This window comes from Rhinocladiella mackenziei (assembly GCF_000835555.1).
Source record: "Rhinocladiella mackenziei CBS 650.93 unplaced genomic scaffold supercont1.3, whole genome shotgun sequence".
Lineage (NCBI taxonomy): Eukaryota > Fungi > Ascomycota > Eurotiomycetes > Chaetothyriales > Herpotrichiellaceae > Rhinocladiella > Rhinocladiella mackenziei.
The window spans coordinates 375,925-398,967 of NW_013550602.1; the positions used below are offsets into that span (position 1 = coordinate 375,925).

The window sequence follows — 23,043 nt, forward strand, 5'->3', positions numbered from 1 at the left end:
ATCGATAAGGCTGTCGGCCACATTTGGCGTGCAAAATTTCCTCACTGACACCCGTACCATCTTGGTCGCTGAAAGTTGAAACCACCACTTCAAGATGGGTCGTGAAAGACAGAAAAAAAAGAACAGATCTTCTATCTCAAAGGCGAGACCAAAATCCAACAGGACAAAAGCTGGGAAGAAGAAAGTCAATTTTCTAGGAAACACGACCATAGCTGAAAATTGGTATAACATTCTCCTCCATATATATTGGTGCATTGATGGGAACTAACAGCCATAGGGATCGAAAGCTTACCGTCTCTCAAAATTACAAGAGGTTAGGTCTCTCCTCTAGATTGAATGCAGCGACTGGTGGCACCGAGAAGAAAAGAGCCGGCGTGGATGGTGACAACAAGAACAATCCTCAAGATTCCCTTGCCATAGCCGGACCACGAGCCAGTGCCTTATCACCTCACGAAGTTCAAGTCGAAAAGGATCCGGAGACTAGCCGCATAATCAGGGTGATCAGACCAGAGGCCAATGACGAGGATGACAACCCTCTAAACGATCCACTGAATAATATTATGCATGTTGAGAATACAAAACCAAAACCAAAAACACAACACGGCGTTGTTGCAGAACTTGAAGCTCAAGCTGCAGAAGAAGAAGAGCGATTGGCCAAGAAGCGACCAAGGCACCAGAGTCAACGAGAAGAAGAATGGATTGCGAAGCTTGTGAGTAAACATGGCGACAATGTCAAGGCCATGGTCAGAGATCGGAAGCTCAACCCTATGCAGCAAACAGAAGGCGATATTGGCCGAAGAATCAGGAAATGGAAGGCAAATCGAGCAATTACGACATGAGCATTCAACGTCGACCGAATGCATGAAAGATGGATATCCAAAGACGGGCACGAATCCGACTCTGCAGTAAAAAATCATTTCACAAATAGTAGAGCATAACATTTTGTCACAGGAGTTGGGAGAGTTTCCATCGCAGCGAGGCCACGAGAACCTCAAATTTCAGTGTCAGAATCGGTAGCGATCAGGCGATCACATCGATTCTTGGAGAGATGCATCTCCTTACCGAAAGGCTTGTCTTGATTGTTGGAACAATCATTGTGCATGGAAGTCTTCCGGAAAACCCCGCAGCTTGTCATATACTTGTCCTTCGAACAGGGATTAATTTTGGACAAACCTCCGATGTCTAGACCGAGGAAGCAACCATTGACAAGGCTGGGTCTATCAAAAAATTACACGAGTCAAGTATGCATTTGAGCACATTCCAATGGAGCGCAAAGCGTTTGACCCAGTGCGAGGTTCGAGAGCTTTTTCCTGCCGACATCGAATTCTACGCAGATATTGCATCGGACAGAAAACGAACGCTCGAATCCTGTGACCGATCAATGTAATCAGTTTGAGAATCAAACCACCAAGATTTACGTGAACAGACTGATTGACGGATTCCGGACGGGCAGCGCTGGAACTGCTGCTGAGGCATTGTCGGACACCGATGGCTGGGGATTATGGAAACAAAATTAATGATCTGGTCGACCTGCAATATGGAAATTGAGGGCATTTATTGACTTTTGCCTCTTGATCATAGTTCTTCTCCGAATTCCTTTTCGGAATCCAGCAGCCTGGTGCAGTGCGCCGAATGATATTCAAGACACTGAGTATTCGATGGGGAGACGCTCTAGAAATAGTATCTGCTAGGACGAACCGGTGGGTTTGGGGGCGATGCCGAGAATTAACCTCCGTATTTCAATGACCAAGCGTCTTCTTCTGAATCGCCTCGTGCTCCATTGGAGCAATCTCAGATCCCGCATCGGATCGATGGATGACTGAAATGAATGATATCACAACGACAGACGACAGCCTTTCCCGTGCCCATGCCCATGCCGGTGTGTCCTCATGACGGCAGTAAGCTGCTGCGGGAGACATGGCTTACAATAACATGAAGCCTTCTTCGTCCTTTTGACCAGTTTTATCGGGTCCAAAATGTCGCAAAGAACCCTAGCCCATCAAAGAAAGCAAGTGCAGGCCGACATAAGGCACCTCTGCGCCAGGTGATTTTTGGCCGGTACCTCAGGGTCGATTGCTGTGAATCACGGCGCGTGATTTTATCTGCCAGCAGGACATTGTCGCAATAAAGATGTTGGCCACCGCATCTTCACCCAGATCCAACAATCCACGGATGGGCAACATCATTAGCAAGTCCTTCCCGATAGTCCCTCGGATGAGCAAGAACGATCCGGCAGCGACGGCGTCAACAACAACCGCGCCACTCATTCCGGACAAAATTATGCCAAACGTGTACCTGTCGGAGTATGTGAACTTCGGCACCCCATTCCTCTCGTGGTGGTGTACACTGACAACCGGAAACCAGCATTCACACGGCTCGCGCCGTCCTGAGTCCCAACTATCCTGCACCAAATCGACCTAAAATCCGCTATGTTCTTTCTGTCATTGACAATGCTGATCGACAGCCAAAAGTCCCAGCGGGCCATGAGCCAGAATTTGTCCTCAAACTGATCCTTCTCCGTGACAATGCCAACAATGATCTCCTCCAAGCCCTGCAGGAGGCTTGTACCTTCATCAAATCCAGTTTGGCAAATGATGATGGCGGAGTCCTCGTTCACTGCCAGAAAGGCGTCTCTCGTTCTGGATCAGTCATGATCGGCTTCATCATGGGGGAAATGGACCTCGACTACGACACAGCCTTGCGATATGTTCGTCGTGGTCGATCCAAAGTCAAACCGAATTCCGGCTTCCAGAAGCAATTGGAGTTGTGGCGTCAACTGAAGTTCAGCATCTACAAGCCTGACGGCACAGAGAAAGATGAGTATCAGATCTGGAAGGGCATCAATGAAGAGCAGATCCAGGCTTTGGGTTCGCGTTGGACAGGGCAGAAATAGAGTCGGGAATAGGATTTTGCGGCTATCAGATGATTCGGAATTGGCTGTCTCTTTTACCAAACCATTGCTTCGGCCGTTTGAGGGCGTTTCCGAGACGGGATTTTCCATGGCATGGCGCAAGGCGTTCAATCAGGATGGTCGCATTTTGGAGAGGCATTACAGTGCAAGTACGGGCCAATAGGCTCGGGCAGAGGCTGGCCATATCGAAGGCCGATGATGATTGGATTGTTCGCGGATAGTATTCGATGGGGATGGTGGCATACCACAGAGGTGAGTAGAATGCTCACGACTTACCTGCATTGCATGTTCTTCGCAGACAGACTCCGAAGATATCATTTGAACCATCTTCTGCTCCGAGTTTTCCATTTACTGGCCTCTTTTGTATGAATCCTTCATCTTGGTGAGTCGATATGGTTCCTGGCAACGCAACATCGCAGCAGGGACACAGTGGACAGCCTGGATGCTCTGGTGAATCTCTTCAAGAGTCATCTTGTTTGTCTCTTTGCTATATCGGTCTCGCTGCCTCATCTGATCTCACTTTTCCCCTCTCTCATTCCTCTCCATACTCTTCGAAACTTCTTCACAACCCTCTCGATATCTTCTCGGTGGCGTTGCTCGGCCGTCAGCTGCACCACGCAACCTTCTAGCCAAATTTGGTGTGTCGCGCAAGTCAACAACCTCATCTCACTTTTCCGTCTCGACTACTTTGTATTAATTTTCCTCTAGAGAGTTCCTTTTCCTTGGACTTTTTCAACTCACATCAATTTAGGTATGTCTCCGTCAAAGATGGTCGATCGAACTACATCCTCTTCCCATTCTACCATGGTTCTTTCCTTCTCTCCTTCAAAGCCATCTGCACCAATCACAACTGACATTTACAAAGACAGATTGACCTGACAATCCGTCGACCTTTCCTTGTCGCAATAACGATTCCTCCTTGTAGGTCCAAAAGCGTGACGGAATCGTGCAGCCAACACGAAGGCTATCAAGGATTGTCTGGACATGGTCTTTAAGAAGAACTTGACTTTATTGCAACCTGGCGAGGTTGCCTACGGAGGCAATGAACTTGGTACGATAGACTTTTTTCCCGGATTGCTCTCCATGGACTACGTGGTCAATGCCTGTGAATAAGGTGGAAAGCAAGCCGCATTCGACGCACGTGTCAAGCTTCCTCTTATCGGAGTCAAGTCCGCCTCCTGCTTGATGGGCTTTAACCTGTCGTTACTTGTCTGTGCTGTGGACGTTCACGGTGCCGCAACGGCAAAACTTCTCGGCTAGGTGCCGGAAGACTGCAATCGCGAGTTTGAAAGTGCAGCCACCTCGATACCATCAATAACAACGCTGCTCCGACAAACACTCGACCAACTCCAGGGAAACGCTCCGGTCGAAAGAACCCTCCAGACGAAGAACGATTGGCAAAGGGTCAGGTCCAGGTGACTTATGAAATCGACGATGACTTCGATGCTGTTGGAGTCACGCACACCATCTGGATCAACGACTACAGCGCTCCAGAGTATGAGGTTGATGCAGGCATGGAGAGTGAGGAGGATGCTGACTATGAAGAAATTGATGATTCCAACATAATGAACTGAGGCATGGGTCTTGAGCATCAAATGGCGGTAATTTGGTGGTGGAAAAGCTCTATGGACATGGATGGATTCCGGGATTTCGAAAGAGCATTTTCTTTTTAGATGTATCCATGATCATGATGAGTTTCGGTAACTACAGCAAACTGTGGCGCGCGATAGAATAGAAGGTCTCTCTACTCCTATATGCATGTTCCTGTTTTCCAATGTCATGGACGTGCGGAAGATGTCTAAAATGCACATGTCAGAAGGCGAGAATATTTAGCTAAGAGCCGCCCTCATGTGTGGGGATCACATCCAGTCACTATCATACCCGGAGGTGCTTTACCGAAGGAAGGCAAGCCCCATCTGGCGCCTTGACATGGGTGGCCAATCCAATACCATTGCCCACGAATATCCGTGCTCTCCCAGAGTCAGGATGGCCAAAACCCTTGAGAATGTCACCTTTCCCCACAGCATCCTTCCATGGTGCTTCTTGGTTTCTGTCTAACCTTTGATAGAGTGGTGCTTGCAGGAGCTTCTATCACCTCTTATCTTTGTTGCGAGGAGCTTCGATGTCGATGAGATGCCAGAACAGGCAGCTCCTCAGCTCAACGCCGCTAGGTCCATCTTCCAGCTTTTAGAAACTTTTTGCTCATGGACTATCAGCAAATGCGACGTCATCGACTATATTATTCATCAATCATCATCTATTCCCTGCAGTCATCGTTACCTTCTGTGCATCCTCGGGCAATCCCGAGTCGTGGGGTCAAATGGTTTGCCAGCTTCCGCTCAAATCCACTCTTACTAGGTCCAGGTGCCTGGTCAGGTACCACGCGAAAAAGATATCGATCAGCGATAGGTCGTAGGTAAGCTCATGACCATGACTCCATCCTGAATCCAGGTACAAAATAGCTTTACCACCCTCCAAGCGGGGTGTGAAGCTCATTCAGTGTGTAGGAACCAGTTTTTTTCTTTTTTAGTTTTGTTTGTCTGTTTATTTGGTTGGGATCCCTGTTCCAACATCATGATTTCAGTGTTTTCCACAGCTCTGTTGCTCGTCTGCGCGGGGCCAGGAGTTGTCTCTCAGTTCGTGTCTCCTCCCACGAACCTCACTACTAAAGAGGGATATGCGAACATCACAGTCCGTTACAAGTCGGTCCCCCCAGGCATTTGCGAACAAGATCCAGATGTCAAAAGCTTTGCCGGGTATGCCGACGTTGCGCCCAGCGAGCATATCTTCTGGTGGTTCTTTGAAGCCAGGAATGTTGATCCCACCGAGGCCCCTTTGACCATCTGGATCAATGGCGGTCCAGGTTCCTCATCGATGATAGGACTCTTTCAAGAGCTGGGTCCATGTCAAGTCACTGCCGACCTTGAGGCTGTGGACAACCCATACTCGTGGAGCAATGTCACCAACATGATCTTCATCGATCAGCCTACTCAGGTCGGCTTTAGCTACTCAAGCCCCGTCCCTGCTTATGAGGACCCAAATTCCGGCTATCTTGTTCAATTGCCTGATAATAACTGTCCGAAATATGCCAGCGATTGGGGCTGCGGCACCTACTCGTACTTCAACCAGTCCTTGACCGTCAACAACACCCCCGCGGCTGCGCCAAACATGTGGAAGACCCTGCAAGGTTTCATGGGCGCATTCCCTCAATATGCAAGAGATGGAGTATTTTTTACTACTGAGAGGTACGTTGTCACCTTCCGCGAGATATTTCGGCCGGAGCCTGTTTCCCCACGTTGTGGACACGACCACTCTGCGTAAGGGATGAACTGCGCTCGAGTTACAAAGCTGAAAAAATTAAAAAATCTTCATACTGATTCTCAATGCAGTTACGGTGGTCATTATGCGCCTTTGTTCACACAGTACTTCCTGGAGCAAAATGCAAAAAATATCGATGGCGCGCACAACATTAGCCTGGAAGGCGTCATGATTGGGAATGGCTGGTATGACCCCTTGGTCCAATATCAGTCATACTACAACTTCACCGTATATCCCGGGAACACATACGGGTACAGCCCGTTCAACCAGTCCGTGAAAGGTGAGTCTATTGTTCCTCCGCCCGCTCCTCTCTGTCTCGTCAAGAGACTTCGTCGGCTGACTGGACGAAAAGACCAAATGTACAACAATCTCTACGGCGCCGGCAACTGCTACGAGCAAACCGTCGACTGCAACACACGAGGCATCAACGAAATCTGCTCTGCTGCCGACAACTTCTGCTACCAACAAGTCGAATACCTGTACGACATCTACCTCGAACGCGACGAATACGACTTCCGGTACCTCACACCCAACCCGTTCCCGCCAGCCTACTACGTCGACTACCTGAACACCGAACGCGTCCAAGCCGCCATTGGCGCTTACGTCAACTACACTGAATTCAGCTCCGCGGTCGGCAATGCTTTCGCATCCACCGGCGACGACGACCGCGAAATCGGCACCGTCGCCGCCCTCCGCGACGTGCTCGCCGCCGACGTCTCCGTGACCATGTACTTTGGCGACGCCGACTACAACTGCAACTGGCTCGGCGGGCAAGTCGTGGCCGACCACGTGAACGCCACCGGGTATTCGTCGGCGGGTTTCACGAATATTACGACCTCGGACGGCATCGTGCACGGCCAAGTCAAGCAGTCCGGCAAATTCGCGTTCGTCCGCATCTATGAGTCCGGCCATCTGGTGCCGTTTTTCCAGCCGCTGGTTGCGCTCGAGATGGTCGAGCGCGTCATTGCGGGCAAAGATATAGCGACGGGCAAGGCGAGTGTGGGTGCAAGCTACAGGACGAGGGGGACCAAGTTGAGCACGTTCCAAGAAGGGAATGCGACGGTGCAATTTGACGTTACACCGATGGATAACGTGTATAACACGACGACGAATATGCCGCAGAATGCGACGGCGGGTACAACGGTGGCGAATCCGCCGAAACGGAATAGAAAGAGGAATGTGCCGTACAGGCCAAGTACGTATAAGAACAAGAAGGCACAGTTGAGTGGATGGATGTAGCGAAAATAATACAGAAAATTGACATGGAACGGACCCGGGAAGATGAGAAGAGAAGGCGTAGAGTTGGGAAGCTAGCCAGGGAGGGAGTCAGCGGTTGGTGGGCAACGGGTCACGCATCATATACTAGTTCTAGTCCATGCTCGCATTATAACTTTCCGCTACAATGCCGGCGCCGTATTTAGGAAATCGACAGCAGAGATGATCGACCATACCAGTGTCTCGACGTTTCGAAATAGTGCCAAGCCATATCCTCACGTTATTGGCCAACGCTACTGTCTTGGCAAGTCTTGGCACAACCACACATTCAGGTCACGGAAATCACGTGACTAAAACCTAAAATTCAGGTAAATATTTTATTCTTCCAGGGTAAACGTAATGCTCAAGCCAGTGATTGTTGATGTCATACTCGTGTGGGGAGAGTCGCTGACTCAGGCTCTCTCCTTCAGCTTTCACTGGCTGCGGCGCCCCATCTATAAGTTAGTTAGAGACCGGCTATGGGAGGGGTGCTTCTTTTTTGTTTTGAGCTGCTGCTCCGCATTAAAAAGCAGCCGCATGAGCGGCTATGTGAGATATACGCCGCCATCGACACCCATTCCAGAAAAATTGTATAGCATTATGTTGGCATCTTCAATGGAACTCGAGTCTCAGTAGCAAAGCAATTTCTCCAGACGATTCTTCAACTTGACTATCCTACACTCATCTGGAAGAGCCAAAACACTCAATAATATCCATTTTTGACAACACTGTGACATAATCCCACCTCAGGAGTGCGATTACGACCACAATCAGAGCTGCAGTTCATTTCATGCAAACGTACCAATGGGCAGAGACTTGCTGCAGAATTGGGCCAAGGAGGACTGCTTTAGAGAGCGTGTTCGAAAGTTCATTTATCGTTCGACCGCTAGACGTCGCCGAATGGGTATACTATGGTTATTGTCACGTGACACATTCTAGGCCCACTCCTGCTACCCCACACAACCGTCAAAAAAAAAGATACAGATAAACCCCAACGACTATTTCAGTCAACTTTTGCCATTGCGGCATTACCCTCTTCCTTATCTTCCCTCTCCTGTCCTAGATATGACATTTATAGTGAGAGCGCATTTCGTCATAGGTCAAGCATTACTTTGGCGTTGAAAAGAATAAAGTAGAGTCATACCGCGAAAGATATCGCTACCGTTCTGATTTTCTGTGATATTGGACTATGAGATTAGTTATTGTGGGGGAGGATGACTTTCACCACACCAGAACTACGTATTAAGCATGATGTAGATTTTACGCTTAACGCCGGTCTCGGAGATGGTGTTTTGGGTTTATAACATAGCTATAACTTTCATTGTTCTTAAAACTTGTTGTCGTCCCATCTGATCTGCTTTTAAGTTGGCATCACCGTTGCAGATCCATACTTGGTGCTGTCATTCCGCAAATATCGCTCCACGATGTCTGAGCCGCTGCCAAAGAAGACCTCCCAATATGTTCTCCACCAGAACAAGGGATTCGAAGACCTCAAACTGGAGCATGGCGTCGATATTCCTGAGGTAGATGATTATGGCTGTTTGGTGAAAGTCGAAGCGGTGTCGTTAAACCATCGAGATTTGGTCATTGTAAATGTATGCGGGCTTTGTTCATTCTTCCTGACCACTTGCGCTGACTTGGCCAACTCTCAGGGCAAATACCCCTTTCCCTGTCATTTCCCTCGCATTCCCGGCTCGGACGCATCGGCCATTGTGCTGGCGACGGGCGCCAAAGTGACCCAGTTCAAAGTGGGCGACCGAGTATGCACACAGTTCAGACCGACGCACCAAGCAGGCCGGATCAAGGCAGCAGATTTGTGGGTTGGCCTCGGCGGCCAGATCGACGGCACCTCGCGACAGTATGCCGTGTTTCCCGAGACGTGGCTGGTTAAAGCCCCGGCCAACCTGAGTGCCGAGGAGGCCAGCACTCTTACCTGCGCTTGGGTGACAGCGTGGAATGCACTATTCGGGCTCCAAGATCGATGTTTGAAGCTTGGGGACTATGTCCTGACGCAGGGCACGGGCGGCGTCAGTATCGCGATCGTGCAATTGGCGGTCGCCGCCGGGGCGATTGTCGTTGCCACCACCTCCTCTGACAAGAAGGCGGAGAAGTTGAAGAAACTCGGCGTTAAACATGTTGTTAACTATAGAACCGATCCGAATTGGGGGAAGACAGTGAAAGATTTGACGTCTGGCGGACTGGGTGTGGATATTGTCGTCGAGCTTGGTGGGCCAACCACCACGCGCCAGAGTCTAACGGCCATTAAGCCTGAGGGCGTGATTAGTATTATCGGGTATTTGGGCGGTGCGGAGGCGGAGAAGACACCAAACATGCTGGAAGCATTGTCCCATGCCTGCATTGTTCGAGGGAGTGCCGTGGGAAGTCGGCTATTATTTCAGGATATGAATCGGACCATTGAGGCGTGTGAGGTACCGGTTGTGGTTGATGAGAGGGTGTTTGCGTGGGAGGAATTGCAAGAAGCATACCAGTATATGTGGGATCAGAAGCATTTTGGTAAGGTCGTCGTGAGAGTTGCTTCGTGATAAGGGGGAGGAGAATTGATGATGAGGATGGTAATTTGCCTGACGCACGCCATAGTCGAAGTTTCGATCTGCTTCAGCCTTGCACGCATGACTTTCTGTATATAGTCAGCTACGCTGTTGAAGCTTAAGCGCTGATCTTGGAGCCATTGCCGAATTTCTAGTTGTGAGTAATATTGTTCCTGAAAGCTTGGCCGACCACCCTGGGCACGAATTGGATTCCTCTGTCGTCATCGACGTTGGGTGCGGGATCGGGGATGGTATCGTCAGGTACCATCCAAATCTACACTGGGTTTTCCAGGATCTTCAGCCCGCAATTGATCAGCTGAAAAAGGTACGCTTTCAATGGCAGTGCGCGTGGATTCACTAATTGAGCGACACTGCAGGCAATGCCCCACGACCTCGACTCCAAGGTGAAGACCGGCCAGATAGATTTTGTCGTTCAGGACTAATATCAACCGAGGTAACATCTGGTATTTGAGCCCTCTGTCCTTACTGATCACCAAAATCAGACGAGAACTCGACGATGAGGACACCCTGAAGCTTCTACGCTCCGTCGCCGATGCCATGCGACACACTGCAGGAGCTCGAATGCTGATACATGAGGTCCTTTGCAGCACCCGTACAATCCTTCCCTGTTTTGACGAAGATTTGGTGCCGTCAGAGCATATCCCTAGAGGACAATCACGTTTTGCACATTTGGCATGGACTGCGACCAACGCGTTGGGCGGCAAGGAAAGATCCTACAGAGAGATATAAGCCCTCCACAAGGCGTTTGAGGTAATAAGAAGCGGCACACAGGATGAACCCTCCAACGTCCCCCCGAGTGAGCACCCATTCGTACCTTCGACTCGAAGATACATATTCCCAGCGAACTGGTATAGACCTTACGAGAAAAGACCTGAGTTGACTTTCAGGATATTTGTCTATTGTGCCACTTAAAGTATCTTCTGACGATCTAAACCGGAGTCCTAGGCTGAATGCCGTATCATTTTTGAGTCCTTCGCCCTGTGGCAGTAACCAGTCTCAATGCTTAGATGGCAAAGGATGGCTCGAGGTCCTCGTAGTCGATAACCGATAGATAAGGATACGATCGGAAAAGTCCAGCGAGAAAAAGACAGCCTTTCTAAACTGCAGCACACGGGTCTTCCCGATCCCCGAGCGAAGGCGATGGAAGTTCTCTGTGGAAGGGCAAGGAAAAGAGAAATATTGAGCCTTCCATTATACGTGTGGCGAATTTCCTGGTTTCTATTTCATTTCCTATCTGCGCGTGTTCGCGATGCAATGAATCTGAAATTTCTTTTCGCTCGTAAACACCCGGTGCGCCATCCAGTTATGTGACTAGCAAATGGACATACCACACCATGCCATGCTATGCCATGCCCACCTTAGCTTTTATTGTTTTGTTCTACAGAGCCAAATATTCTATTTTATTCCTCGGCCCTTTTGGCCGTCAGAAGCGATGATCAGGTATGAGGATTCCATTGGATCCAAGCATTGGTGGTCACGTTTCATGCCTTTGTGTGGCAGAGGAGTTGTTATGATGTGTATCGGAGAGTGGATCGTGAAGATGAAGGTCTCTCATGACGATGGTGGGTGATTGACGACAGAACGGGATTGAAAGTCGATCTCCAATTCTTCAGTCTGTAGACATGACCAAAGATGGTCTCAAAAGCGGGAGGTTCATTTTGGTCGATCATAGACATTGAGAGACGATTCAAGGTTCATAAGTCCTCGGAATTCGTGTTGCAGGACAAAAATCAAGTGAAGACTGTTATCATTCGTTGTAGTGGTACACCTGTTGTTACGTTAATCAAGGGAATGGAGACACAATGGGAGAACTCACAAAATAATCAGGCAGGCCCCAACATTCAAATCCAAGTCGTTTAGCCATCTTTGCAAACCCTTCTGTCTCTATGAGGTGATAGAATGAAAAAGCAGGAAACATGGCTCCATCTCTGTGAACTTCCGCCTTCACCAGTAAAGCAGTCCCACCAACACCATCTAGGGGCATCAGTCGTCGTTCGTCATGATTGGCACCCGTCTTGGCCAACATTGCCATCAGTGTTCTATATGTCGGCATTTCAGAATACCCTTCAAGTAAGATGTCATCAGGGCCCATCATGCTAGCGAGTTCTTGTGCCATGTCGCTATCTCGCCACGAGTTGAAATCGTATGGTCGAACATCGGGCTCCCCTCTCTCATTGATGAATCGCTGCATACAATTCGGTACAATGACGTCTTTGTCGTGGCTGGCAAGGTCTTGAATCAGGGTTGGGGGAGTTTCGATGATGTCTCCATCCAACCATAACACCCAAGATGTATGTGGACCAATGGTGGTGAAGAGGAGACTATTCCTCGCGCGAGCCATGGATGCCCGGCGGGCCTTTTGATTTTGCATCTTATGTCGTTCCTTTTCATCTTGTGAGATTATAGGCGGATCGAAATCTTGCCGCAGGATAGTCACAGATTGAAAGCGCTCTTCTTCCGGACCCGACTGGGTTTCTTTGATGGCTTCTTGTAACGCTGCAGTGGCGGCATTTCCTTCTTTTGTCTTGGGTGTGATAAAGCCTAAACTGATGTGCTCATGTGGATAGGTCAGGGCGACGAGATTGGACCAGTATTCAGGATAGAATCGGGTAAGAGGGGTGAGGATGAGGATCTTTTCATTCTTCTGCGCAGGAAATGCTGACGCCGTAAGGCTATTGAGTTGATAATGTACAACCGGAGGAGGACGGCGGACACCATGAGAATTTGGAGAATTGGGTTGTTTGCGGAAGGCTGAAGTGGGAGGAGAAAGGGGATTATCTGCTGCGGCGTCTGATTTTCGTTGTCGTAATTCGGTAGGGTCAACGGAGGTGTGGTGGATGCTGTAGAGAAAGTAAATGAAGACCACTATCAGGAGGACACTGAGGACGGTTGTCCGATTGGTACTTCGTGTTTGGCGCATGTCGAAGTAGGGCATATCTTACTGTGTTCTCAATGCGTCGGTGTTAAAGGGTCAAGGTGTCACCTCAAGAGACGTTTCCGTGACGATAGGCATTGTCGGGGAGAGAGACGGACGGTGCGGCGGGATGGAATCGAAAGAGGACGAAGGCAGCGGAGAAGTAAATCTCTAATGTCCGCAGCTGAAACGCAACATGTCGTGGTAAAGATTTCTCGAGAATTGATTGACAGTGAAGTGATGCTGATGGATTTACGTACTATGCAAGGGGGAATTACTCGGTCCGTGTCTCGTAATTCGACCGCACCGCCACCACATGGTTTCTGGACATTTGTTTCTCCTTTTCAAGCCACGAAGCATTAGAGAGGACTTTTTCAGTCTAATTCTTGGAGGGGAATCTAGGTCTCAATCGCTAATTGATCTTCTATGACTCGTAATTTAAGTCGCCCCTAATGGGGCATTGACCCTTTTGGTACCACAAACATTCTAGTGGTATCCCCTTCGATCGCTATGCAAATATATGGGTATCCCCTTAACCAGTTTCATCCATGAAAATGCGTCAATTGCACCAGGCAGCCTCGGTTAATGACTTGCACTGCAGTCCCTCAAAATGCTAGCCCATGGATCTAAACCCGAACTTTTGGCCAGTCTCCTGGGCGTGAAGTGATCGACAATGTCCATAGGGACAGAGAGCGAGACTCCAATACCCGAGGTCATCCGTGGAAGTTGCTGATATAAAGTACCGTGGACCCCGCACAAGGTACGTATGCCATCGTAACAAAGGGAACTCGTTCAAGTCATGATAAGTGGTATAATATGTCGATCATGAATCGTGATGGTGAGTTATTTATACGGTCACTGATGACCGTCAGTTGGCCTGACATTTTTCTTTTTCGACTCTTCCTTGTCCGAAGGAGCATCACTTCTCGGACTTCTCGGGCCGGGACTTGCAGCTGGCGATGCCTTTCCCGCTCTTGCCACTTGAAAGTAATCACCGGCGTCCTCGAGAGTGAGAGGTGTCACTGGACCTTTGGGGCTACCGAGAGGGTCAAGACGAGGAGCACCAGGCTTGATGCCAGTAGAGGAGGCCGCGATTTTGGATGACAAATGGGCTCTCTCCAGAAACTCCCGCTGCTTTTCGCGCATCAATCTTGGTGACTCCATCTGGACCGGTTGTGTGACTCGGTTCAGTGTGATAGCCGGACTTTGTATCGTTGACGACGGGGTGGCGGGTGGATCGAGATGATTGAAGTTTGCGGGATGAAATCGAGGAAGACTCATGTGCATGTTTCTAGGGGGTTGACGGCCATGTTGAGTTGATCGAGGTTGATGACCAGTAGGGGGTCGGGGAGAGAGTGGTGAAGTAGGCGTGTAGCGGACGTCGGAATTCATTCTGATGTTATGCCCCATTGAGGAGCAGGCTGAAAGGGTTGTAGAGGAACTCCGCAGGCCTTATACCTGTAGATCACTGCGACGCTTCAACAAGTAACTATGTGTTGTGTGCATGCGGCAGCTGTAGAGTTGGAGAATCAGATTTAGTGTATTTGATATGGATGCCAAGTTCGGGTCGTCAGCCGGGATGGGATGTTGTGGAAGTGGTGAGGATGATTTCAAAACCTGATTCGAGTGGAGGTAGAACTCTGTTGATATGGATATTGTACCGTGGGAAGGAGACAGGTTAATGCCCGAGGTCTAAGCGTGTACCAGAAGCTTGGAGGGTCAGCACAAGGTGGCTTTGCCAGGGCACGACGATCTGCAGCGTAATGGTGGTGGAAAAAAAAGATCAGCAAGGATTGGCGGTGATTGCGGCGGGACTGTCTGTGATGGACCAAATCGAATAGTAGTTGAACAACCAAGCACATGGAAATTACTGCCGGGTGGAACTCATCAACCAGCCAGAGGGGCATCGAGGAATACAAAGCAAGAAGTCTGGGAGACGGGGCCGTTAATATTGGTGAGGATCAGCCTTGGAGAACACGTGAGTTAAAAATTGCTTTCAAAGATAGGGATTGCCCCGTCATCATTTACAATTGGACCTTGAGAATGTTCTCTGCAGGGCAACGAAGGGCGGATTGGACATCTGACTCAGGAGAGGAAACTTTAAAAAGAGCACTTTGTTGTCGCTCTGTTCGGCGGGGAGACGAAAAGAAGTGGTGCGACGAATTTGGCGTAGTGGTTCGACTGGATTACGGTGGATTGACGGGGCTGCAGCCACGCGAAAATTCAAGAACAAAAACATTTGCACCAATGACGCCGAAGTCGACGCCACAGCCGCCTGCCAGAAACAGTTTTGGGGTTGGGGGGATTGCAATAGACATCCCCCTGATAGACATTACAGTGTATCAAACAGAGAGTCATGAGGACATTGTTGCTGAATCGGATCATTTCATCTAGTTGACTGCGTTATTGTGTGTCCCACTCCCCTGGCCTTGTCTCTCGGTTCTCGCGGCCCCTCGGCCCTCGCTTGACTCACCTGAGGGGAAGGGAGACTGGAAGGCTGTTGGCAGACGTACATGAATGGTGCCAGGTATACCCTGTAGCTACGGAGGCGGCTTACCCTTCCCATACCAGTCATGCACCATTCAACAATCGGACCCGTACCGGTCGATTTCCAAATCATTTTCTACCTCAATCTGATAAAGCGGAGGCAGACAATCGCCTGCCCTACAGGCCTCAGTATCACCACCAACCGCCCACAGAGAATTTTGTATGGACCAACTCCATAGTACCCAATATATGGCTCACTTGACTCCTTTCTCGCGGAACTGCCTGACCACTCACCACTGACCAGCACAACGACTTGTCCTTTCCCGCGAACAACAAAGCATACTGTGGGCACTACAATGCAGTAGTACAAGAAGAGGTGATACAGGTGGAGACACCATCTGCCGTCAAACCGAGTGTGAATCATGTCATCTGTCCTCTGCCGTCTCCCAATACTCGATCCTCAAGATGCGGGGCAAGGATTGTCACACAAAAGTTTTCCTCTTTCGATGGTCTGAGAACTTCATCGAATACTTTCTTTACGTCCACTTTTCTCTGTGTGGGAGGACTACTGCAGCTACTCGGTAGCCAGTTATAGCAGGCCAGAAATCTCCTCTATTCACTCCGACTCTTTGCTCGCCAAAGTCCAAGGTCGAGCATTGCTGGGCCAAAAGCTGGCCGCCCACTTACTACCAGGTCCAGAAATGCCGAAATCCATCTGGACCATATTGATCTTGGGCGATGTTTCAACATCATACAGAGCCTGCTCAAATACTCAGTATTTGTATGCCGGACTGCGACCTTACCGAGCCAATAAATCTCCCCCACCAACTTGCAGGATACCCTTTTTCTTCCGACGAACTTTCCACGAACCTATGCGCGCCATATGCATCTAGTTGACATCCCCTCCTCCAATTTCGTCGACAACTGCGCTGATAACTCGAGTTGAATGCGTTGTTGGTATTTCAATGGCGGCTGAGATTGACGATCATTTCTTCCCTACCGTCCTGCTGTGAACGTCCGTCGTGGTGGCATCCGCACGAATCGAGAGAAGAGCAACGATGCAGCAGAAGAATACCCGCTTCGACTTTGCTTCTTGCACCAAAGCTGAATCCGCAGTCTCGTATTCCCTTCTCTGTACAGCGTGAACTGAACAGGTCACCCCCCCCCCCCCCTCTTCCCTGGTGTGTCTACACCGCAATAACGGAAAAACTGATATTCCGAAAAGACAAAGGGGGCACAGATAAATGGTAGAGAACTGCAAATGCTGAACGAGTTCAGGAGGACTCATTGTTGGTTCGTATTTTCTTCCCAAAGCACGTTGGAAGAGCGTCTCTCTCCCCAACATGATGTCTGTATCCTCAAGAGATCCCCGTCCGAGTCCGTGAAAAATCCTGCCGACCTGGAGTCCTGCGTGGCCTTTGTATTATTGTGGCTTAGCATGCGGATGTTGGGAACCCGAGTAGGGTTTGTTTTTCCAGCCAATGACACGAAGTTATCTGCGCTCCCTGCAATGCACGAGCAAGGCTAATTAGACTCAAATCACTTTCTGGAGGGCTTCCTGCATCTCCATATCGTTAATACGAGAATTCTCCTTGATGTTCTTCAATGCCGCCTCTTCAATATCCACGGCCACTGACTACGATTTAAATACATTGCGACCACATCACCCACTTCAGAATCATATGAGAACCATGAAATCTGACTGTCGCACCCGATAATCTCCCACAGACAACCTGTCATGGAATCGCGACTCAATCTCGACTCTGCCGGCCGCGAGTTTGATAAATGGCTGGATTGGAACGGCACGGCCAATGCCTCTACGACCAATTCCATTGAAGATACCTCCACTGTTGAACCTCAACACCTCTTCCAACTTCCAATTTCCCCTTCTTCGACCGCAAACGGAGACGCACAACCTTCTCTCACAACCGATCTCCTCACCGCCCCCCCTGCACTCGACGTCCTCACTCCCCGGCACAGTTCGGCATCCCCAGAATCACGTTCCAGTCTGGATTTAAGACTGAGCGGGGATACTCTACGAGAGCAAACAACTCCTAGTGAGCGTCCAGTGCTAAAGCGGAAACTCTCTCCCACCGACGTGCCAACGACCGATCACCATCACGACGCCCCGACGCCAGCCGCAAAGAAGCGTCCACACAACGTCATTGAGAAGAGATATCGTGCCAATCTCAATGAAAAGATAGCTGAGCTGAGGGATAGCGTACCTAGTCTTCGAATTACCAAGAAATCAAAAGCACGGGACGTTTCGACGGGAGATTCTGACGAGGAAGACTTGGACGGTCTCACCCCAAGCAATAAGCTCAATAAAGCCTCAATCCTGACAAAGGCTGTCGAGTATATTCGCCACTTGGAATTCCGCACCAAACGGCTCGAAGAGGAGAATAGATCCCTTAAAGAACGACTCGAGACCTTAGACAAAGTCATTGCCCAGGGAGGTCATGACGCCCAACGGACTGCAGCTTTCACAAGCGACACAATCATCGAGGAAGCAAACTCCGATCCCACCCCCCCATCTGACAGTACCAAAACACCGTCAAATCCACCCCAGGGCTTGATTCCCCTTCCCGAAAGCTGGCGCCGGTTACGCCAGAATCAGCCTCAAGAGCATTATGGCCATATTTACGACACTCCATCCGACCGGGCAAAATTCATGGGCAAATGGCCTACGCGAATTATGCTCGGTTCTTTGGCTGGTCTCATGATCATGGATGGTTTCACAGAATCTGATACAGGCACTGAGTCCCGTGAGAAAGGCCTTTTTGGCATTCCTCTGGAGCTTCTTGATGGCTGGAAATTCCTCCGATCTCCCAAGATTTATCTGGCCGCTTTCAGCCAATTTTGTCGGGCAGGAGGCGTTATTCCATTGGTCAAGGGATTTGTTGCTCTGACAGTGCTCGCCTTCCTGATGTTCTCCTATCTCTTCAACTCAAAACCTCCACCCAAAGCCGACATTGAAGAGCTGGGCACAAATTCGAATCAGGCACCAGCTCCGGCCTCCCCAATCGAGGTCAGGCGTCGAGCTTGGAGCACAAGCATGCAGGAGCTACGTCTCCCTCACCACAGCTTCTTTCCGGAATGGCTTGCAATCACTTCTGAATGGCTCAAGTACACTTTTGGCTACCTATTTGGGCAACGCGCATACGCTTGGCTTACTGGTCGCACTGCCGGTGATGACGTTGCCCGGATCAAAGCTTGGGATATTGCCATTGATGCGCAGTTGGCGGGGGGAGATGTCGAAGTCAGCCGCAGCAGAGTGGTCTTGACCATCTTTGGATCAGGCACCCTACCCAGTACACCCTTGAGATTGATGCTAAAAGCGCTTCATTGTCGGGTTCTGCTGTGGAACGTGGGATCATTCGGAACGGCCACTTCCAGAATTGCTAACCGCGTTGGGAAATTCTTTACAAACCGACAATGGAGCCGAGCAAAGGAGTCACACGATAAATTACCCCTGCGTCATTCTGATCGACTTCCGCGGTATCTCTCTGAAATGCTCGAGATGCCGTGCGACGACGTGTTTCTAGACACAGTCTGCCAAAGAGCGTACAACCTCATGTACGATCGACCCACGCAAGAGGATTCCTCAAACCAGCTTTTGGATGTTGTCGTCGAAGACCACGCCGTCAAGTCACCGCTGGACGCAATTGCGGCATGGCGATCAACATACTCTTTGACGAAGGCTCTGGAATTGTCTTTACAATACCCCGAAAATTCCGACCTGGTGCAGAAACACCTCACCGTTGCACTAAAAATCGCCCCCCCAGGTTCTGCAGCTGAGACACGGGCATTGGCAGCCAGCTCCGTCTTGAGCACTGTCGCCCGAAGTACCTGTTTCGCCCGTGCGTCCAGAGCGATGGAGGTATCCACCCCGAACGGCCCATCAACAGATGATGCGCAGCCGCCTTATTTTATTGACTCTTCAACACCGGTATCGGCCAGAGCTGATATCATGAATTGCTTACACTGCGCGAAGACCCTCCAAATCCTTGAATATGACCATGACCAAGAAAAAGCCCTATCATATTTCTCCTCGAAAGGTCTTGACACCGCAAATGCCAGTATACTGACCCAAGCAGCGGTCAAACATCTTCTCCGACGGTTACCCATGATTAGAGCACCAGCACCTGCTGGTGGAGAAGAGGTTCGAGCTCTATCACATGGTATTATTTTCGCGGCTGACGTCTTGGGTTCAAAAAATAGCATGGAGAAATATCCGAGGCGGGATAGCATACACAGCAATGACACGGGTTACGAAAGCCAGGATGACTCTATTTCTTCATGGGGTCTAGATAGGGATGTACGGCTGGCCGAACCAGAGTCGTTGGCGTTGGGAAATGAATTTGTGGTTTGATTATGTATACACAATGCAGACATGTATGGGTCTGCCCTGTCCACGTGGCGACGGAGGCTGTATGATTGCAATCTCTGGCTCTACTAGACGAATGGACGGATGGGTGTATGAAGATTGGTATAATATGACTTTATTTATCTCAGAACCTGATTCTCTTTGTCTTTCCATGAAGCATCCGGATCGCGAGGCAACTTTATATTGTACGACATTTTTGCCCGCTGAGGGTGTGTTGTCGTGAGCTCATTTGGTCTCATTTCAAATGACATTAAAATCATATCATTTGATCGCATCCATTTTTGCAATTTAACCATTGCATTTTGCCATCATGGATGACAATGAAAACGAAAGTGATGTTATCCGGCAGGTCGGAGTCTTTGATGCTCACTGTCATCCCACTGATATTATGGCTTCTGTTAAAGACATTGCCACCATGCAAGCAAGAGGTCTTACCATCATGTCCACGAGATCACAGGATCAGGACATGGTCGAAAATGTTGCAAGAATGTACCCCATTGACTCGAAGCAAGATTTCTCCGAGGAAACTTCTGCAAAAGTGATTCCAGCCTTTGGATGGCACCCATGGTTCTCTCACCAAATGTACGATGACCGAGAGACCAATATCCAACCCGACCCCGTTGAACATTACCGATCTGTCCTCATTCCGACGCCTGATGATCCCGAGTTTCTAAAGACTCTTCCGGATCCCCGATCACTTTCTCGATTCTTGGAAGACACCGAATCAAAACTCAGGGAATTTCCATTCGCCCTCGTCGGAGAGGTAGGACTTGACCGTTCATTCCGACTCCCCCAGGGCCCAAGCACCGCCACCAAGGATATGGCAGACAAGACTGGGGGACCCGATGAAGAATATACCCCTGGATCCCGCGAGGGTAAACCATTGACACCATATCGAGTAAACATGAACCACCAAAAGTTAATTCTCAGAGCTCAACTTGACCTGGCAGCAAGGCTCGGGCGACCAGTCTCAGTCCACAGTGTACAAACACACGGCGTGATCTTTGAGCTGATGCAAAATATGTGGAAGGGTCATGAAAGGCCATCTAAACGAGGACGAAAGAGGAGATTGAATACTCCCAAGGCTCATGCGGCTGGAGACGAACCAATAATTGATCAAGCAGAGTGTCAAAAACCGCTTCCATTCCCACCACGAGTATGTATGCATTCATATTCCGGTCCTTCAGAAGCTCTACAACAATTTCTCAACGTCAATATTCCGGTCGACATCTATTTCTCGTTCTCAACAGCCATCAATTTCTCAAATTCGCCCCCTTCCAAGGTCATCAGTGCAATTAAAGGAGTTCCAGATGATAGAATCCTGATTGAAAGCGACCTTCATTGTGCGGGGGAGATGATGGATGACCTTCTAAAGGATATTGTTCTCAGAGTCTGCGAAATCAAGCAATGGCCCTTGCGTGAAGGTGCTCAACGCTTGAAACAAAACTGGATGAAGTTTGTCTTCGGCTAGCAGACTCAAGCAGAATTGTACAGTTCGGACCTTTTGTATCAAGGAACGCTTATTTCCCCAGTCAAATGCGAGAAAACCTACCTTGCATTCCAACTGCTTGATATTATCATGGAGTGCTTTTGGCGATGGAGAGAACTTCTCCTGGCGTCCGATCAAATCCGAAGCTTTCTGGCAGCCACTCAGTTACAGTCCAAGCAAAAAATCCATCCACGAAGGAAGAATGTAAAGAAGTGCTTTCTGCCGCGACCACCTCCTGTCGCGATTCGCCTCTACTTCGCATTCGCAACCTCGCGCACACATAAACTGTGTGCTCTCTACCGCGCAACTTCTTTCATTCATACACCGCCCTCAGTATTTTCTTCGCTGAGGAGGCGGAGCGGTAGCGATAACGTGTAACAAGACAGTCGGCAAAATGTTGTCCTTCTCCGAAGATGCGGTCCATATCAATCCTCTTCATCCATTCAAATACAAAGACTAGGTCATCATAGTCCCTCTTTCCAAAATTGTCCCTGGTGAGACATCAGAAAACGTAGTGGAAACGCCCAAGACGATCAACCTCTACGCCCAACAACAGCCACCTGGCTCAGATTGCTCGCTCTAGAGGCTACCTCAGGTCCCTAAAGCTGATTCTCAAGCCGCGCCTGATGACCGGGCTAGACCAACTCGAAATCGGGGCCTAATCACCCCTGGGAGGGTTTTATTCTCGCCACCGCCTTTATTACCACCTCCGAGTCCAGAAATTACACCAATTGCTGTTCATACCACGAATGCCGCGGCTCAAAATCAAGATTCATATCATCCAACAATGCTAACTCCCGCTCCCGCTGCATTTGACAGTCAAAATGTAATCCATCCAAACATGTTATCTTCCACTGCCGTCGCAGTTCGACTAGAGTACATCCACAGCATCTCCCACGGACTCACGGTCGAACAGATAATCAGTGAGGAAGAGTGTTTCAACTTCATCGTCCCAAAGCACACGCGCATGACCGCCCACGCAGACCGTCTTCTGCAGGGATACTTGATTTGCATCATCCCGAAAGACCAAGACATGGCTAATATAAACTGGGATCATTCGAACGCCTTCGCCGGCGATAATTTGGATCGGGGCAATACTCGATGGTTATTCGATGAACCACTCGAATCCCTCCGAAATACCCTTCCTTCCCGACCTACCCCGCAATTACATGGACAATCAGCTCGATTACCTGCGCATACAAGTTGCTTGTCGCGACCTTATCCCACGTAATGTCCCTCAGCACGTCAAGGACAAATTGCACCGCAAATACGGCTTGGCCGCCATTTGAGGGCAGCATCAAATCATGGTCTTTTGGGACTACGAGCTAATGGGCCGCCCTGAGGAGCGGGTTGGACTAACGTTGCTGGTGTGACGACGATGATGTTTATGACTGGTAGACTGGTGAATGGCATTCAATTGAGGAAATAATGGAGAACCAGGATATGATAGAGATGGGAAGTGAAACTGAGTAGGTGGACGAAAGGATGCACGCACAAGATACGGAGCTGATTGATACGCGTGTAAGCAGATAGCTGGGGACGTGCTATGCCATCAGTGTCTTGATCGCGAATATCGCCCTGTGAGGGATATCCTAAACTCCCTTTTTTCCCAATTGCATTGTGGAGACTTCTTTCCCTAGAAGGACAAACATTGGGCATTGTAGTAGACACAGGATTCTGAAATTTTCTTCTATTGCGTGCGGGATCTCCTTT

The 23,043-nt window shown here is 49.5% G+C and overlaps 8 protein-coding genes across 8 annotated transcripts; 6 read left to right on the forward strand and 2 right to left on the reverse strand.

Moving 5' to 3' along the window:
- Nucleotides 1–94: 94 nt before the first annotated feature.
- Z518_03690 (uncharacterized protein) lies at nt 95–839 on the forward strand (the record flags this gene model as incomplete). The annotated part of the gene is made up of 2 exons (XM_013417400.1): nt 95–222; nt 278–839. The coding sequence occupies 2 exons, from the start codon at nt 95–97 to the stop codon at nt 837–839; spliced, it is 690 nt and encodes a 229-aa protein (XP_013272854.1).
- A 1,291-nt stretch (nt 840–2,130) lies between these two features.
- Z518_03691 (uncharacterized protein) lies at nt 2,131–2,893 on the forward strand (the record flags this gene model as incomplete). Its single annotated transcript, XM_013417401.1, has 2 exons — nt 2,131–2,303; nt 2,365–2,893. The coding sequence occupies 2 exons, from the start codon at nt 2,131–2,133 to the stop codon at nt 2,891–2,893; spliced, it is 702 nt and encodes a 233-aa protein (XP_013272855.1).
- A 2,592-nt stretch (nt 2,894–5,485) lies between these two features.
- On the forward strand, nt 5,486–7,468 carry Z518_03692 (uncharacterized protein; the record flags this gene model as incomplete). The annotated part of the gene is made up of 3 exons (XM_013417402.1): nt 5,486–6,156; nt 6,301–6,509; nt 6,582–7,468. The coding sequence occupies 3 exons, from the start codon at nt 5,486–5,488 to the stop codon at nt 7,466–7,468; spliced, it is 1,767 nt and encodes a 588-aa protein (XP_013272856.1).
- A 1,439-nt stretch (nt 7,469–8,907) lies between these two features.
- Z518_03693 (uncharacterized protein) lies at nt 8,908–10,026 on the forward strand (the record flags this gene model as incomplete). Its single annotated transcript, XM_013417403.1, has 2 exons — nt 8,908–9,078; nt 9,136–10,026. 2 exons carry the CDS (start codon nt 8,908–8,910, stop codon nt 10,024–10,026), a joined length of 1,062 nt encoding a protein of 353 aa, XP_013272857.1.
- A 1,774-nt stretch (nt 10,027–11,800) lies between these two features.
- On the reverse strand, nt 11,801–12,988 carry Z518_03694 (uncharacterized protein; the record flags this gene model as incomplete). Its single annotated transcript, XM_013417404.1, has 2 exons — nt 11,801–11,821; nt 11,870–12,988. 2 exons carry the CDS (start codon nt 12,986–12,988, stop codon nt 11,801–11,803), a joined length of 1,140 nt encoding a protein of 379 aa, XP_013272858.1.
- An 834-nt stretch (nt 12,989–13,822) lies between these two features.
- Nucleotides 13,823–14,359, reverse strand: Z518_03695 (uncharacterized protein; the record flags this gene model as incomplete). The annotated part of the gene is made up of 1 exon (XM_013417405.1): nt 13,823–14,359. The coding sequence occupies one exon, from the start codon at nt 14,357–14,359 to the stop codon at nt 13,823–13,825; it is 537 nt and encodes a 178-aa protein (XP_013272859.1).
- A 2,833-nt stretch (nt 14,360–17,192) lies between these two features.
- On the forward strand, nt 17,193–19,826 carry Z518_03696 (uncharacterized protein; the record flags this gene model as incomplete). Its single annotated transcript, XM_013417406.1, has 1 exon — nt 17,193–19,826. One exon carries the CDS (start codon nt 17,193–17,195, stop codon nt 19,824–19,826), a length of 2,634 nt encoding a protein of 877 aa, XP_013272860.1.
- A 325-nt stretch (nt 19,827–20,151) lies between these two features.
- On the forward strand, nt 20,152–21,312 carry Z518_03697 (uncharacterized protein; the record flags this gene model as incomplete). Its single annotated transcript, XM_013417407.1, has 1 exon — nt 20,152–21,312. The coding sequence occupies one exon, from the start codon at nt 20,152–20,154 to the stop codon at nt 21,310–21,312; it is 1,161 nt and encodes a 386-aa protein (XP_013272861.1).
- Between the last annotated feature and the right edge of the window lie 1,731 nt (nt 21,313–23,043).